Below are 17618 nucleotides of genomic sequence, written 5' to 3'. Positions count from 1 at the left end.
CCTTCTCTCTCAAAAGTTTGATCATGTAAATCTAATTTATTTGTAAGTGAAAGATTAAAAAAATAAACCGCATTATAAGCGTTTAATTCCATAAATGCTTCTATCTCTATTGTGGAAGGTACTAGATAAAAATAGACATTATATACCAATGTGTAAGAATACATGCATAGCATTTTATATTTCAGACCTTTAGACAGATGGGGCAGGTGGATGAGGGAATGAGGGAGCTCCAGTCAAAAGCAGGGTCCTTTGTTGTGATTGACACTAGGAGTTCTAGAGAATAGGCATCTTCCCTAGTGGCACCACCCCAAAGGTATGCAGAGCAGTGACTGATCTCCTCTGGATCTTAGACCATCTTCGGACTCAGGCCTTTTCTCTTGCACGCCTCGTATGATCCACTGAAATTGAGCACCTATTATCTTCACTGTGAGATCTGGAACAACAAAATTAATCTTCTGTAAATCATCTGCAATGTGCAGGAGAGAAACTCTATTGTTCTTATAGATGCCTAGGAGATCTCCTCTCCTGTTCTGCTGTTCTTGTGCACCTTTGAAGGCGTGATGTGGAAGAGAGAGATCTAGCCCCAAAAAACTTTGTGCCCACTGCACAGAATCTCCCATATCATCATGATTAAAGTTTTCAGGATTCCTTCTATTTCTTATATTTTAAAAAAGGTTAGTTTAAGGTTGTTGAAGTTATTATTATAACCCTATGTAAAATATATAACTATGTAATGAAAGCATTACCATTAAAATCATAAGCATGGAAAGGATAGAAATAACCAGTTACAATTTTTATGCAAACAATTGTATCACCTTTTCAGCCTATCCATTGTTTGACAGTACTGATGTGACACTTCACATTGTACATTTCAATAACTGTTACATCTGATATGTAAGATGTACTCAAGAACTGTTTCACCAGAACCTAGCTATTCATCTCCCCCCCCCCATTTACATTATTAGCACTGTAGATATTGAAAGGATTCAAAGCTGCTGTTGAAATGTATAAGTTAAGTTTGAACATGTATTGTTATTAACTAATTGTACGAATTAGAAGCAAAAATTTGGTTCTCAGGACATAATACATTGTTGTTTCTTACCAGCTACACTTGCAAATATATCTGTTCTAGGGATTTGGGATGGTGGAATTCCTGGTGCCTAATTTGCAGTATTTAAATCACCACAGTTAAATTAGCTCTCAGTTTTGAATTGAGTACTCCATTTAGAAATGAGTGTATTTTATTGAAGTTGGGCATTATTAATATATTAATATGTATGATACTGTGTTAATCTTTATTCATATGCTTTTTAATGTAGAAATCAAGCCAGCAAAAGCTCTGCTGTGCAGTCACATCACAGATCGAATAGCAAGGATATGCAGACTCTAGGAGCTGGACTGCAAAGAGGAGAAGAGGTTCTTCCAGCAAATGAAAGCTTTCTAAATGGAAATCTTCCTGCAGCTGCACACAGTCCAATGCATACAAAAAAAACAAGCAACCCACCTGGATCTGGCAACAAGGATCTAGCCAATAACAACATACCACATCTTCTCAGTCCAAAGGAATCAAGGACAAAAATGGAATTTGATTTTAATTTGGACCCAAAAGCCTCTGATGGTCCAGGTACAAAATATCTGAAGTCAAACACCAGATCTCAGCAGAACCGGCACTCGTTTATGGAAACTTCTCAAAACAAAACTGGCACTCTGCAGCCAAGTGAGAAACATAGTCGCCACAGCTACATTGATACTATTCCCCAGTCTTCAAAGAGTCCCTCCTATCGGACAAAGTCAAAGACGCATGGGGTTCTGACAGATTCAAAATCTGTGGGTAATCTTTCTGAGGCCAGGGCTCAAATTGTGGAACCAAACAGCAGTAGGTATTTTCCATCAAGCTGTTTGGACTTGAACTCTCCTACCAGTCCTACTCCTCCCCGGCACAGTGACAATAGAACTTTACTCAGTCCTTCGGGCAGGAATAACCGAAGTGATGGTACCCTGGATTCCCGAAGACCGCCAACAAGACATTCCAAAACCATGGAAGAGTTGAAATTGCCAGATCACATGGATGGAAGCCATTCACATTCATTATCTGCCCCACATGAATCATTTTCATATGGTCTAGGTTACACAAGTCCCTTTTCCTCACAGCAGCGCCCTCATAGACATTCCATGTATGTGAGCCGAGACAGAGTGAGGTCCAAGGGCTCAGAGGGTGGCTTAAGCGTAGGGCAGGGGATGGCAGCCAGAGCAAACAGCCTGCAACTGTTATCTCCACAGGTGCAGCATAGGTCACTCACACGATCTGTTGGCTCTTCACGGGAAGACTGTACAGAAGATACTAATAGGGTTAGTTTGAAATGTTTACTATTGAAAAAGCTTTTTTTCTCTGTATTTCTTGCATGCATGTAGGCTCAGATGGCCAAAAGTGGCCTCTAATTTTGTTTGTTCTTTTTTTTCTTCAAAAGAAGGGAGGTTGGATTTTCTGAGGTGCTGAGGTATCCACCATTCAAAATAAGAGGGCACTTTTAAAAATTTGGGCATCAATGAAGCATCCAGTCACTTCTAGTAAAATACTGAAAATGTGAGAACAGTCAAGTGGTGTAAAATAATGTGATTTGATAAGTGGTCACTGAACCAGTGTTTATGCTAACTGATGTAATTTTTACTAGATTATTTTTCTTAATTAACTTTCTGTATTTGGATTTTGTAGCATGCCTTGCTGTAAATAGTAATCTTAAACATTTCTGAATTGAGATTTTCTGTCACTCAACCTGCAGCATGAGTTTATTGACACAGTGGTCATGGTTAAAAAGTCAGCTTTTTGCTAGCAGTTGTGACAGTACGGTATCTGAGATACGGCAGTATTTCTCTACGCTAAGGGTATATCTGCACTGCAGTTGAGAGGTGTGACTGCAGCCCGTGTAGATCTGCCCGAGCTAGCTTTGATCTAGCTAGCTTGAGTAACAGTACCAGTGAAGGCACAGCTGGCTCCACGAAATAGCCCTGCCTGCCAAAGACCCTGGGTACATACTTGAGTGGCCATCACCTGTGCAGCCTTTCAGACTTCTCAATTACAGTGTCCATGTACGCCTAATGTAATAAATAACTGGGGGATGAGAGAGATCATAGTGTAGGAATTGTTGTTAAATGCTAACTCTCAATGGTGATCCCTGTATGTGTCACAACCCCCCCTGTTGAGCTTGATAATTTACATAGTCTATGCAGAACCATCTCCTCTCACTCTGCTTTTACACTGCCCCTTTCTGGTCAGTGTGAGCTGAGGTTATTTTGGTTATGCACTTTGCAGTTATGGTATCTCTTTGTGGAGACTGTAGTCTAGCCTTAATTTGTGTATTATGGATCTTCTCCAAAGAATAGGCCAGCTTCTGTGCTGATTTGATTCTTAGTCCTATTGACTTCAGTGAAAGTAAACATAGGGTTGTAAATCAATACAAAATGTGTCCCAAAATCTTTTTTTTCAAAACTTAATACTGTTCTTGGGGATTTTTGCAAAGTTGGACAGTAATATGGGACAAAGAGAAGTACTTACATACAATGACTATTTCACCTAAGTACCTGTAAATATAAGCAGCATGGTGAATTCTAGGGGAATTTAAAAATGCTGTGCAATTTGTTGACAAATTTGAAAGGGTTCCAAAAAGAGCTACAAGAATGATTCAAGGTCTAGAAAATATGCCTTATAGTGAGACACTAAACAAGCTCAATTTATTTAGTTTATCCAAGAGAAGGTTAAGAGGTGACTTGATCATGGTCTGCAAGAACCTACATGGGGAAGAGATCTCCAAACCAATGGAAAAGGCCTAAAGAGTTCCAGTTGTTAAGAGCTGAAGCTAGACAAATTCAGACTAGAAATTAGGTGCACACTTTTTAAATAGTGATGGTAACTAACCAATGGAACAAATAGCCTAAGGATATGGTGGATTCTCCACCACTTGAAGTCTTTAAGTCAAGACTGGATATCTTTCTAAAAGCTGTGTGGAACTCAGACAAAAGTTATGGGCTTGATGCATAAATTATTGGGGGAGGTTCTTTGGCTTGTGTTATGCAGAAGATCAAACTAGATGATCGTGGTGTTCCCTTCTGAGTTTAAAATATGTGAATCTATGAAATACTTGTAATAGAAAGGTTTAGGAATATATTCAAGGATGGCATGAGATTAGACAAACTTTTTCATGCATCTGTGTCAATTCCAATATCTAATGAAATTACCCTTTCATTCCTGTTTAATCATTGCCATCCTTAGCCATCTGCTGAACTGTCAGCTGAGGGGACAGCATAAAGTTTGATATCTGGGCTAGAGCTATTTTTAAAATTCTGTACCACGTAATCATGCATATCCAGCTATTTGAGATGTATTTGGTTGCATAGTTATTCCAAGCTGTGCTTGATTCCCCATTACACAGTATCTAATAATAGTAGTTGGAATTTATTGACCATTTCACGTGTTCTGAGCACTTCACAAACATTGACTTATTAGTCTTCCCAGCCCACTTTTCAGGTAGGTACATAGGTAAGATGAGGATTCCTAGTTTACAGAGCTGGAAAGTGAAACAGAAAGGTGTCATGAATTCCCTACCACCACCCAGCAAGACATTGGCCAAGCATGGAACCACCTGATGCTTGTCCCTCCATGCCATGATGCTTTCCAACCATACTGCCTCTTTCTGTATCTTTCACTCTTTGCTCGCTAAGTAAGAAGCCATCAATTAGGCATTCCTAATGGTCTATAAATTGAATGTTTCTCTGTTCCTGGGCATGTTGGATCTCTGAGAGAAATATTTGCCAATGCGCTAATTCTTAAAGTAATACAACCCTCTTTCTAGAAATCCTATTAATACAAGTTTTTGTATACTTGCAACTTCATCTCAGACATGATTGCAGTAGGAAAAGCCCTTCTTGTTGCCAAGCATGACAACTTTTAAAAGAAAAGTAACATTTAAAATGGTGCTGCAGTAGTTGCTTTGCAAAACTAGGTTTTATTTCCCCCGTGTGTGCTCATTTTACAGCTTGCATTTCAGTTAAGCTGGTTGTGTTCATGATCATGCAGTCGGTATAATGGTTACTGAAACAGAGCAGTATTTTCCACCATTCAGTGACAGGGTGCTTCCTAATGCTAGCTTATATTTTTATTCTGTGATTTAATAGTATCTTTTTACAGTGAGTCTTATTGTAGTGAATGTTAATTCAATAAGTAATTTTAATGGTATTTCACATTGTGTGAAGACATTGAGTGTAATTATCAAATCATTTTTGTCTTTTGACAACCAGTTGACAAATGCATATTTTAGTTAGGAAGAATGTTGTACCTTCCATCTCTATTGCATTGATTCATTTTGGCTTAGTTAGGAATGTCTGTCTGACTTAGCAGTTTCTAATTCATTTTCTATGTGTTTGTCTCTTAAGGCCAACATTTTCAACCCTGAATATCTCAAGTAAGGTTTCTAAATCCATATTTAGGCAAAGTAAAGGTGTAAAGAAATGAAGTGGCTTCATTTTTCTGAGTTGCTGAGCCCTCATACATCTCCCTGATGCTAATAGAACTTAATGGTGCCCATTACCTTTTGAAAATCTGGCAATTTTTACTTGCATGCTTAAATATGGATTTAGGAGCCTAGGTTTGAACATATTGATCCAAAGTAAGAATTAAATACCTTTTATGCTCTCTCCTGCTCTTCCCCCTATATTGAGGTGCAATACTAAGGTAAAGTTAAAATGGATTTATAAACTGTTATGGTCAGAAAATTGTCATAAGGAAAAAGGATATTGAATGTCAGGAAGTTTGTAAATTCTCAACTCTCTTAAACTATTGTTTGTTTTCAGAGGGTTGACAAAACTAGTTAGAATTCATGCAGTTTTGATTGTATAAAGTAATTTTTTTCCAAAATGTCAGGGGGTGGGGGATTAGATGGAGTGGCATGGTCAGGTCAACTGTATTTTAGTTAAAGGAAAGCCTGTGCTCTGTATTAAAAGAACTGCTCCCCAAAGCTCTTTGCTCAAAAGCTGAGTTGAGCACAAATTTGTTTTATATACTTCATCAAATTTTCATTTTTTCTCTTCCCCCACCTTCTCTCTTTCTCTCTGTTTTCTGAATTTCCTTTTAGCAATTTCCTTTCCTCTTCCTGTTAGCTGTACAACAAGGTCTGTTTAAAGGGAAAATTCCTTGCTTGACTGTCTTTTAGATGTCACTAAGCCCTTTGGTGGGAAGAAGAAAGTCAAGTTTTAGATAGTAGCTTTTGGATTGTTGTTTAAATCTACTTTTTGGGTGGATATTTGTTTTTATTTTGTGTTTTGTTTTAAAAGATGAACACGAGAGTGGAAAAGAATAGGAAAGATAAATGACATCTTCTGTCTCTCTCACCTGCAGTTTAACTGCTGAAAAATCACAGGTACATCAAACAAGAAGCAACTTTATCAGGCATTTTAGTGCCTTGCAAATTTTTAGCAGAATTGCACTGTAGTTTAAGGCATATTTTTTTAGCTTATCTTTCTGGTAACAGCAGCATTGCAGGATATACCTATCCGGGCTGACTAAACCAGATTTTATTAGCTAGATGGCAGGATAGAAGGAAATAAGCAAGAGGAAAATGAGGTGAGGAAAGAAATTAATAACCTGGGGGGGTCAATAGCAGGAACCTTAAATTCACATCCTAAATATTACTAAGGATCGAACTAACCCACCAGTGGTGGGGGTGTCATCTGGTTATCTATTCTCACAGGGTCTGGCTAAACATCTTTCCAAATCAGGACTTAATTGGTGGTAAATTTCTGGGTCCAAGCAGATTCTGGCAATTGGGGGCCAGAGGCACATCATGACACAGGGTTTCCCTGTGGCCTCACTCCAAGACTGTGGCTCTTCCTGTTCTTGGAGAAACTGGGGCAGCAGCACAGAGTTTCCTTCTCCCCCAACCAGGAATGGCAACAGGAGGCCCCTCTTCTCCTGTGGAGAGGCAGGAGTGGCAGCAGGATGTCTCCCCCTCTTCCACCCCCACCAGTACCAACAGCTTGACTGCTGAGGTATTTGGGTGAATGAGCAGAGCCCTGTGCACTTTTCTCTCCTGATACACATACAGTCCTCTACTGAAGTTGTCCTGGCAGTTCCTCACACCCCACAGCAGCAGGTCTTAGAGTTACTACCTCCATTGAGATACATTCGTTAGCTCACCTGTCCAAGGGCTATTATTTCAGGCTGTTAGGCAAGCATTGCTCCATTGGTTACACTTGGGTCACATTATCAAATTTTCTTCACAACCATAACAGCCAGAGACTTTTTTTTCCCAATGAAAGCTAAGATTCTAGTGTAATCACATAACTCCCTAACCTGGGACCCTAGGCATGAGCCTCTAGTGCCTCTGCCTTAATCCGTTCCTGACTGCCATTACTGTGAGGCTGATTGACATGCAACACCACTTGTCATCTGCTCACTCCTTCCTCCTAGCAAGTTGTCCCATAGCCTCAAGAAAAGCAATGTATGGAGGGGGGTGGCAGCCTTGCTCTATCAAAATTAACCAACCAAAACACCTGTTCGGTGATTGCCTGTATTCCTCTCCATATTTGTAATCACTCCAAAAGTCCTGAAAATTCCTTCCAGTATTTCTTCCTGTTTAAACACATCTAGTGTGTACCAATCTGGGTTTGCAATTTTGTGCTTATTTTATAAAAAGCTTTATAGGACAGATTGAGCAAAAATGTTACTTTTCACCGGCTTTGGACAATTTAAGACTTTAACCTGGTGTGCAGGACTCTGCACAATGCCTCTTCTAAGCAGAATGCAGTGATGTTTTAGTTGATCTCTAGAACCCACAATGATCAGTGAATTCAAAACTAACTGTGGAAACTGACCCAGCCCTAGTCAGAAATACCTTTTGGTGGTTTTGTGGTTAATTAAAGCACTGGACTGGGACCTGAGAAATCTGGCTTCAGTTCCTGACTCCATCACAGATTTCTTGTGTGATCATGGGCAAGTCCTGGTTTGAGCATTGGCCTGTTAAACCCAGGGTTAGGAGTTCAATCCTTGAGGTGACCATTTAGAGAACTGGGGTTTATAAAAAACAAACAAACAAACAAGCCTAGGGATTTGTCCTGTTTTGAGCAGGAGGTTGGACTAGATGATCTCCTGAAGTCCCTTCCAACTCTGATATTCTATGATTCTATGAATAAGTCACTTAAAATCTCTGGTCCTTATTCTAAAAAGCCCTGTAAGCACCTGATTAACTTTAGTCAAATGGTTACCTCCCAGTGAAATCAAAGTACATGCATAAGGACTTTCCTAAATAGACCTGGACTTTAAAATGCTTTCCTAAATCAGGATCTCTTTATCTCATTTCCCTATTGATAGAACAGATAACAATACTTTCTTTCACTTTTTCTCATCTTTATTTAGATTGTAAGCTCTTTGGGGCAGGAACTGTTGCTGCTTGTTATGTGCAGTGCCTAGCAATGGGGCCTCTAGGCACTACCATAATATACATAATAAGAGCTAATATAATAATATAATATTGCACATATCATAAATCACATGGTTTTCCTATTTGCTTTTTTAAATTTGCTATTGACAGAGTGACCAGATCCCACCAGAGATGAATCTAACAAGATCTGCAGTTAAAGATTCTTCCAGAGACGTTTCAACTTCATTTCATTCACGGCAAAAGTCTGAGGTCTGAGTCACTTTCAAATCCAAAATATCATGCCTTTGGGGCAAATATTTTTTTAATGCGAGCTTTGTCTTTTTATAAACAAAATCCAATCGTTATTGCATAGTGTTGGGTTTCATTTTAGCAACGGTTCATAAAACAAAAGGTAAACTGTGGCTGGATTTTATGCTGTAACATCTCGTGGAAGAACAGTACAAGTGTCATCCTTTGTTTTTAATAGATGTTTTTTCTTTGGCTTAGGGTGGAACATATCATGATCCGCACCCAGAGGATGGAGCCTCTAGTAAAGAAAATAGACTTCTGTATAATGACCCTATTCCCAGAAGAGTTGGCAGCTTTTACAGAGGTAGTTTTGCAATGTGCCGTACACAATTAACCAATGTTTTAACATACAGTAGAATCATAGCACTAAGAAGGATATTCTGAGCTATGCAAGAACAAGTAAAAAAGGTGACTGGAAAAAAATACACCAAGCTATTACTAAGTCTATAGAGTCCTTCTGGTTTATCTCTTTTACTACAGTGCATATCTACAAAGTATTTTTTGCAAATACTACCTTTTGCTGATCCACAAGGCATACATAGTATAATACTTTGCAGAGCACAAGACAATTTGCTTACATGGGTATTGGGGGGAAAAAATAAACTCAGTGAAATTAAGGAGTTTATAAGAGTTTATATACCATTTTATTCACCTAGGTATCTGATCACATTTAGCAATATACAACACACAAGGACATATTTAATGAACTGTCTTTGTGTTCAGAAAACTTTCTTTCCCAGTCTATACCATGTACATGCTATCGTGTCCATTTTAACTGTTAGAAGTGTTCTAAATACAAAATGTTAATTATGGTACATTGCATTGGTATACTAGCCTTTAATCTCTAGAGACCTAAATTCAAATCTGTTGTTTGATTTACTAAAGGACAAAATCCATTCTTTAAATGAAGCACATTTATATACAGAGGTCTCCAGTAGCTATCTAGAGATCTATTTAAAGGTCATTGGAGCCAACCAGCTGTTCTGATGGGTTCTGATTATTGGTATTTCTTGCAGTGCCATCTCCACGTCCAGAGGGCACGTTCCTTGAAAACAGTGTGTCAAACAGAGTTAGTGCACTACCAGCAGACAGCAGCACCGTGACAAACCACTCAAAAAGACAAACTACATTTGATCCATGGTGAGTTGTTGTTTACACAGACATACACAGGGTAATATGGAAAGAGAGGCCGCTAAAGAGCGGCCTCAATTAGATTTTTCTTAAAAGAAGTCATTAACATGATCACCTTGCTGCCTATAGTTGTGTTTGGCATGCAAACATCCTTATATGTTCCCTTTGCCTACGCTGAAATAACACTGTATGATTTCTGCCCCTTCTGGTTCCTCAAGAAGGATCTCATGAAGTTATTCCAACAAACACATTTTAAAAAAATACACAAATATATTAACATTTATATATTTTTCTCTGATTTTTCCATTATCCAATATATGTCATCTGTGATTAAAGATAAGAGGGAGAGTGGTATACAAGGCCATTAGTCCCATTTGTGGATTCCAGAATCACCAAGTGGCAGACCAATGGGAAAAAATGTCCAAGATGCATGTCTTCATATATAATTTGGACTGTATTTATGAAGAATATAGTTTATTGTTCTACATGTGGTTATTGTTTCTCTCCTTTTGCTCATACACCACAGAACTACAGTAGTTAACACTGCAGAAAGAAATTGATTCTATTGAGAAGACAGGACAAACCTTCTGTGTTAGCTCTGTATATTGTTTTTAAAAGCTTAGAGAAACTTTTAGAGGAAAATTGTATACTCAGTTACCCTTAAGTATTTTATGTGCTAGTTTTCTTCATTCCTACTAATAAACATAATCTAACTCCATCATATAACAGAGGAATTAATTATCTGTAATTGCACCAGTAATTTGACAGCCCTGAAATAAAGAAGAAAACATAATTTGGTCATTGACAATTATTTAGCTCTTAAAATCTTGTCATTCTACCGCTTTGTACAAATACAATAATTTACATCAAATAAAAATAAGTATTACTCTTAGAAAGGATTGTGACTCATCTTTACATGATTAAAAATGGTGTTGGTTCTCACTAGTGAACTAACTGTCCTTCAAACTCTATTACATCTTTTGCAAGATTTTAGTAAGATCTTTAATTGTATTAACTATACAGTGACTGCAGAGGGAAATGTAGTGTTATATAATGGATGAACTCCAAAGTACTGGCACACGTGGTTCTGTGTGAGAAATCCTAGCAATGGTTTAACGATATTTCAAAATTGTTCTCTGCTGTAAGTGCAACTTAATCACATTCTTCACTAATGTAGAGTCTGTGTTTCTGTCTTTATATCTTTTTGTGGGGGAAATTCTGTAATTGCATGTAAAAATGTTAACTCTATTTTGATAGAACATGACTCTGATTGCATCATTTTATGATTAACTACATATTTAATGTTCTAATGGCATACATAATTGATATGTGAAAACTAATCTCAAGTTATGAATGAATGTGTAATCCATCTGAACTTCCTACTATTCTAAGATTTTGCTTCTCACTCATCTTATTGCTCTTTGTTACCTCTTTCTCATGTCTAAGGTTTTGTGACTGTTTTAGGCTGAACTGACACAGATGTTCCCTTGTCCATGTATGCTTTTGTACACTCTAGCTTCACTGTCCTGCATCTTTAAAATTAAAGACATTATACTGCTGAACTTGTCTATTGTCATTAGGATTTACTCTTAAATGACTTAAATTATCCTGCATTTAGGCAGCCCAAGCTAAACAAAAACATAATTTTCATCCTATCGGGAACTTTTGTATTTACTACACTCACTTTATATCCCTCTAAATTCTTGGGTTTTTCCATTTCCTTCTCTATTTACGAGAGTAGATATTTTGCTCTCTTTTACTTAATTCTCATGCAACTAATGCAGATGACAGTAATAGCCTGGCCTTGAGCCAGATGTACATTACGTGCCTGCGCTGTGAGATTACCTGCATAGCTCTACCAATGTACCCCAGTCTTGACCTGAATTATCCCTACTGCTACTACAGCTCTCTTCACTACAGGCTATAAATTGTGTTGAATTATGCAGCAGTATGTTGGAAGTCTCTGAAATGGCCACATATTAGACATTTGGGGGCTTGTGGGGAACTTGAGTTAGTGAGATCCCTTATGTAGGTGTAAATGTTTTCCAGTGCCCATATGACAGATGGCTGGTCACATCCTCTTCATTGCATGCTACCTTTCTGCAAAAATGAATACATTATTTTCTTACTGTCACTTCAAGGAATTCATAGCTGTGGGCTGAAGCTTGACATCTGCAGAGTGCCTTAGACTTATAGTTTAAATTTTAAGACCAGAGTTCCTTTACGCTTCTGGAATTTGACTAGAATATTGCAAGGGGCTGCAGATTTGTAATTTCAGTGGAGCTACACTCATTTACTTGAGCTGAAGATCTGGCTCTTTACCAACTCTGCATAGCTTGATCTTTTTCATATCTCCTGATTTATTTATTTATATATATAATTTATTTCCCTTTCATATTTCCTGCATAAATCTCTTTCATATGCATCAAGTAAGCCCCATTTTCACCTACTGTATTTGCCTTTTTTCTTTTCATCTACTCCCCAGTGTCTGAGCCCTCATACTTGTGCATGCAGTCCTCACTTCTCATCCTAATTGTCAATACTTCATGCTTTCATCTTTCTCAGTCATTCATGGTTTTGTTTGCTAATCTTTTCCTTGTGTGTTATCAATCCATAGTGCACAATTAACATATGTAAATTCAGGTAAATACTGATCTTTGAACTCTAATCTTTTGGAATGTTGTCATGCCCTGTTACACTGCCCATTATAATGGGAAAGAGGAAGCCAGCAGTGCGCCTGAGGAGAGAGGAAAGGACCCTTTATCTTATTTACAGTAGCTTTCCAAAATCCTGTAGGCACTGTGATTCTGTCTTGGAAATAAAGCTAGTGACACATACATGATACCAGTTTGGGGAATTCTGGTCCAGCCACTTATAAAAGTTTAACAGTTAGTTGCACAAAGCAATGCTGCAGTTTCTGTTTTCATAATAAATGATTTACTTATTGAGGTCAAGCACTGAGGTAGTCTTGTTGCATTTCATGTATTTCTTGTAGTGACACCTGGTGGTACCATTGTGTGTCTGTTTTTCTACTAGGAAGCTCCTTTTTTCAAATGGTGATAACTTGGCAGTAAACATTTGCTGTGTTTTTTTACCCCTACATGCAAAATCTTTGCCTTAGATCTTGGGGGACAAGGGCATTTAATTTAAAAAAGTTTAAAAAATCCTGCTCTTAGGAGAACTGGTATTTAAAATAGTTAGCTAGTTTCAGATGGTCTTGCCTTCATTTACAGTAACTCAATGACTATTTTTTTTTAAATTAACTTAAAAGTCAGTATTTAACTTTGAGAATTTAATTACTGGCAATGTGTGGTAAGCACTTTTCAAAGAAACCTTCATAAAGATTTTAAAAATCTCTTTGATTAGGACAAAATGTAACTCTGTCAGACATGTGAGAGACAGTATATATGTCTACACCAGGGCAGGCAAACTTTTTGGCCTGAGGGCCACATCGGGTTTCCGAAAAGTGTGGAGGGCTGGTTAGGGAAGGCTGTGCCTCCCCAAACAGCCAGGCATGTCCCAGCCTCCGCCCCCTATCCCACTTCCCCCGCTTCTCTCCCCCTGATGCCTGCCCTCGGACTCCTGCCCCATCCACCCTTCCCTGTCCCCTGACCACGTCTGAACCCGCTGTCCTCTGCTGCCCCATCCAACTCCTCCTCCTCATTCCTGACTGCCCCCCTGGAACCCCTGCCCCATCCAACCCTCCCTGTTCCCGACTGCCCCCAGAACCCCTGCCACCCCATCCAACCCCCCTCCTTCCTGACTGCCCCCATTAACCCCCTGTTCCCCTTCCTCTGACCTCCCCGACCCCTATCCACACCTCTGCCCCAACCAGCCCCCTGAACTCCCCTGCCCTCTATCCAACCCCCCCTGCCCCGTCCCCCCCGTGCTGCCCAGAGCACCAGGACAGGCAGCTGTGCCGCCCAACTGGAGCCAGCCATGCCACTGCACAGCACAGAGCACTGGGTCAGGCCACGGCTCTGCAGCTGCGCTGCCCCAGGAGCTTGCAGCCCCAGGAGCTTGCAGCCCAGAGCATTGCGCCGGCAGCGCAGTGAACTGAGGCTGCCGGGGAGTAGGAACAACAGGGGAGGGACCGGGGGCTAGCATCCCGGGCTGGGAGCTCAGGGGCTGGGCAGAATGGTCCCACGGGCCGTAGTTTGCCCACCTCTGGTCTACGCCATGCTGTGAAACCCATGGCAGAGAGTCTCAGAGCTCAGGTCTGCAAGCTCAGGCTCTTGGGGCTGATGTTACAGCACTAGTAACAGCTGTGTAGAGGTTTGGGCAGGAGCTCAAGGTTTGAAGCCCCAGGGAGGAGTGCGAGGGTTTCAGAGCCTGAACTCCAGCCCAAGCCACAATGTCAAAATTGCTGTTAACACCATAGCACAAGCCCCATGAACTCAAATCTGTAGACCCGGACTCTGAGACTCACTGGTATGGGTTCTAAAATGCAGTGTAGAAGTACCATCTGCTTGGAGACGTACCGTCAGTGTACACTCAGCAATGCCTCTGGAGCTGTGAACTACTACTGAGCACCCCAGCCTACTGTGAAAGCTGGATGCTGGCTTGTTGGTACATACATGCTTGCTGCACCACCTCCACTCCAGCTCAGTGCACCTGTACATGACACGTGCCCTTACATGTGAGCAGTAGAGTCTGACTCTGCTCTTTACTTAATTTTAAATGTTTGTACCCACATTCATCTCTCCTGTGAAGCCAAAACACACAAGTTGACCAGTATTGCCAAACCTAAGCATTCAAAAATCATGAGACAAGCTTAAGATTGATGAGGTTTATTACTTTTTTTATTTTTTAAATTGAGTTGTTTTTATTTGCCTTCTTGTTTCTGAGCTGTTAGGATGCATTCAGATCACATTATCAGGTTTTTCTCTGCAACCATAAGGGCTAGAAAATTACTTTTTAAAAAAAATAATAAAAGTTGTGATTCTCATGTAACTGCTTACCTCCAGGAGCTGGAGTTTTAAGAAAAAACGCCAAATATCACAAGACTTGTCATAAACTTGGCAGAGTTGGTAACACTGAGTGACTATACATCCCACTTTTACTAGGCTAATCCTGTTTTTTTTTTTTTTATTGACTAGTGTCTCATTAACTTCTTTTGGATCTTTGAAATGTCCTGGTGTTCATGTCATCAATCAAAATGTACAATTTTTTTAATCAGTGCAAAGTCTTAGCATTAGAGCAGACAGTCTCAAAACAATCTCATTGTACCTTCTTATTTCACTCTCATCATATAACGAGCAAGTGTTTTTATATCAACCATTGTTCAAAGCCAAAGCTTGTCAGACCACAGCATATGCAATATGAGTTTGAGGAGTTGTGCACCAGTCTGATCAGTGCAAAGACACTCCATTTTCCCCTTGAGCAAACGGATTGGGGAGTAAGAGGGCGAATACCTACCAGCCTGTCTGTACATGACTTTCCTCCTCTTTCTGGAGGAGAGGGAAGTGAAGAATAGAGCTCCACCTCCCTTCAGTCTTCTCTACCGCTACAGGCAGACATTTTCTGACCTGGATGCAGTGAATTAAGGACGGGAACCAGAACATAGAGCATTTGAATATTTAACTACCCTGAAAAAATGGTGCAAAAACTGTTTGGTTTTGATTTTGAAGATGCAGCCATCTTAAATAGACAGTGACTCTTCTTTACATGGGACTTGGAGGCAGAAAAGCCATGCCAGGAAATTCTGCATTACCCAATGTGTTAACCTCTGTGGCAAGACAGAAGGGTTTGTATATGGGCCAGTGGAGCAGTATAGACCTGGTCACTGGGTTTGCAATTTACACTGGGTCAGTTTTGTTGTTTAACTCCCATGTTTTGAGGAATGGCAGGCAGCAAACTGTCCTGTTTTCTCCCACCCCACCTCTCTAATAGTAATAGTAATAATACCTAATAGTAGTAGGTGCACACTAGATACTACAGAGTGAGGCTGAGGATTCCTCAGCACCACTTGCTCAGTGCACAGCCCAGTGGCTTGGACTCTGTACTTTTATGATTTGGCCTACAAGTTAGGGAAGATGGAACTATCTCAAACCACATACTTTTATGTCAATGACTTTGTGTGTGTGTTGTCCGTGTTACGTTACATCTGTGATGGATTTCCTCCATGCTGCATTAAATGGGTGAATAGTTAGAAGACAGCCTTTCTGCAGTTTTGCTGTATTACCAAATGCAAAAGGCTGGATGGAATTGGGAATCCCTAGTAATTTGATGTCTTTTAAATTTGTATAAGAATCTAGTCATTAAATACTATACTAATGACTTTTCATGGAAGCTAATTATTGAAATCCAGAAGGAGCATTCTAGAGGGTTTTTTTAGCATAGATGTATGTTCCAGAACCATAAATTATGCAAATCTCCACGTCTCCTTTCTTCCTAGACCTCGCAAACCCACCCCACCTCCTCAAAAAAAAAAAAAAAAATCTTATTCAGCAAATGCAGTTTGTGACAGCCTTTAGACATCTCATACATTCGTATTTGGATTCCCATCTGACTTTGCTTTTATATAGTAATATATAACATTGAGAAATTAAGCTCAACTTCTGCTATAATGACCATACTTTGAGTATGGGATATGTCCTAGCCTTTTCATCCATATGATGAAAAACATTTGTAGTTGTTTTCCTTACGTTTAAAGTAATCTGTTGCTGATCAGCTCTGGATCACAGAGTTTTTGGCAGCCTGAAATTTAAATTTTAGTCTTTTCAATAACTCCAGTTTTCTGTGGCTGTCTTCACTTGCCAGCACTGTCCCATGATCCAGAGAGAGACCCATCCATAAGAAAGGTTTGAGAGGAGTTACTAAATAGAAGTGAACAACCATAGATCTCCACAGCTTCCACGATGATAAATTTGGAGCCATCAGCAAAGCTCAAGAATTTTTTTAGACAATCCATTGTTCTTCTTCGAGTGCTTGCTCATATCCCTTCCAATTAGGTGTGTGCGCGCCACGTGCACGTCCATCGTAAGATTTTTACCCTAGCAACACTCGGTGAGTCGGCTGGGTGCCCCCTGGCGTGGCGCTGCTATGGCACTGAATATATACCCCTGCCGACCCGTACGCTCCTCAGTTCCTTCTTACTGCCCGTGTCGGTCATTGGAACAGTGGAATGCGGCTTAGCTGATCTCCACCTCCCTAGCTTTTCACTCATTCTAATACTTATTGTGTATATAGTTTATTCTCTATAGTTCTAGTTAAGAGATTTTCATAAACGTAGTGAGTGTATATAGTTCAGAGGGCCGGGGATTAGCCCTTTCCCTCACCCGGTGCCCAGGCCCATGCCTGGCTCTCCGGGTTTCAAACCGTGCTCAGCCTGCCGCCGGCCGATGCCCACAGGAGACCCTCACGACTCCTGCCTCAAGTGCTTGGGGGAATCTCACCTTGCAGACAAGTGCCGGATCTGCAAATCGTTAAAGCCGCAGACGAAAAAGGAGCGGGATTTTCGCCTTAAGCAGCTCCTAATGGAGGCAGCCCTCACTCCTCCACTTTCGGCACTGGCTGCCAGAGAGTCCACGCTAGGGAGAAGTGCCTCATTGGCACTGGAGAGCGCCAGAACCGCGAAAACATCTCAGCACCGGCCCAGAAACCGGCCCGGCACCACTCCCTCTCCCCGCGTGCCAAAAAGCTCAAAGCTCCTGCGGCCCCACTATCTGCACCGCAGTCTGAGCAGCAATCTAAGTCGAGCCGCCCGGCACCAGTAACTGCTGCGGCACTGACAATCTCTGCACCATTGATTCCTGCTGTGTAAGAGCC

At 40.4% G+C, this 17618-nt stretch overlaps 1 protein-coding gene across 3 annotated transcripts in view; it reads left to right on the top strand.

Moving 5' to 3' along the window:
- CDKL5 (cyclin dependent kinase like 5) overlaps positions 1-17618 on the top strand; it is a 153594-nt gene that overhangs the window by 112985 nt on the left and 22991 nt on the right. For 2 of the 3 annotated variants that reach the window (XM_050936493.1, XM_050936492.1), the window contains exons 13-16: positions 1320-2349; positions 8580-8678; positions 8916-9021; positions 9734-9857. In XM_050936493.1, the coding sequence (XP_050792450.1) occupies positions 1320-2349; positions 8580-8678; positions 8916-9021; positions 9734-9857 (1359 nt within the window). Of the gene's footprint in view, positions 1-1319; positions 2350-8579; positions 8679-8915; positions 9022-9733; positions 9858-10184; positions 11411-17618 lie in introns of those variants that run through there. The other variant, XM_050936494.1, reaches the window with a different exon arrangement.

Source organism: Gopherus flavomarginatus, chromosome 1 (genome assembly GCF_025201925.1).
Source record: "Gopherus flavomarginatus isolate rGopFla2 chromosome 1, rGopFla2.mat.asm, whole genome shotgun sequence".
In the NCBI taxonomy this organism is placed as follows: Eukaryota; Metazoa; Chordata; order Testudines; family Testudinidae; genus Gopherus; species Gopherus flavomarginatus.
The sequence above is the reverse complement of the archived record's forward strand: the minus strand, read 5'-3'. Positions and strand labels throughout refer to the sequence as shown.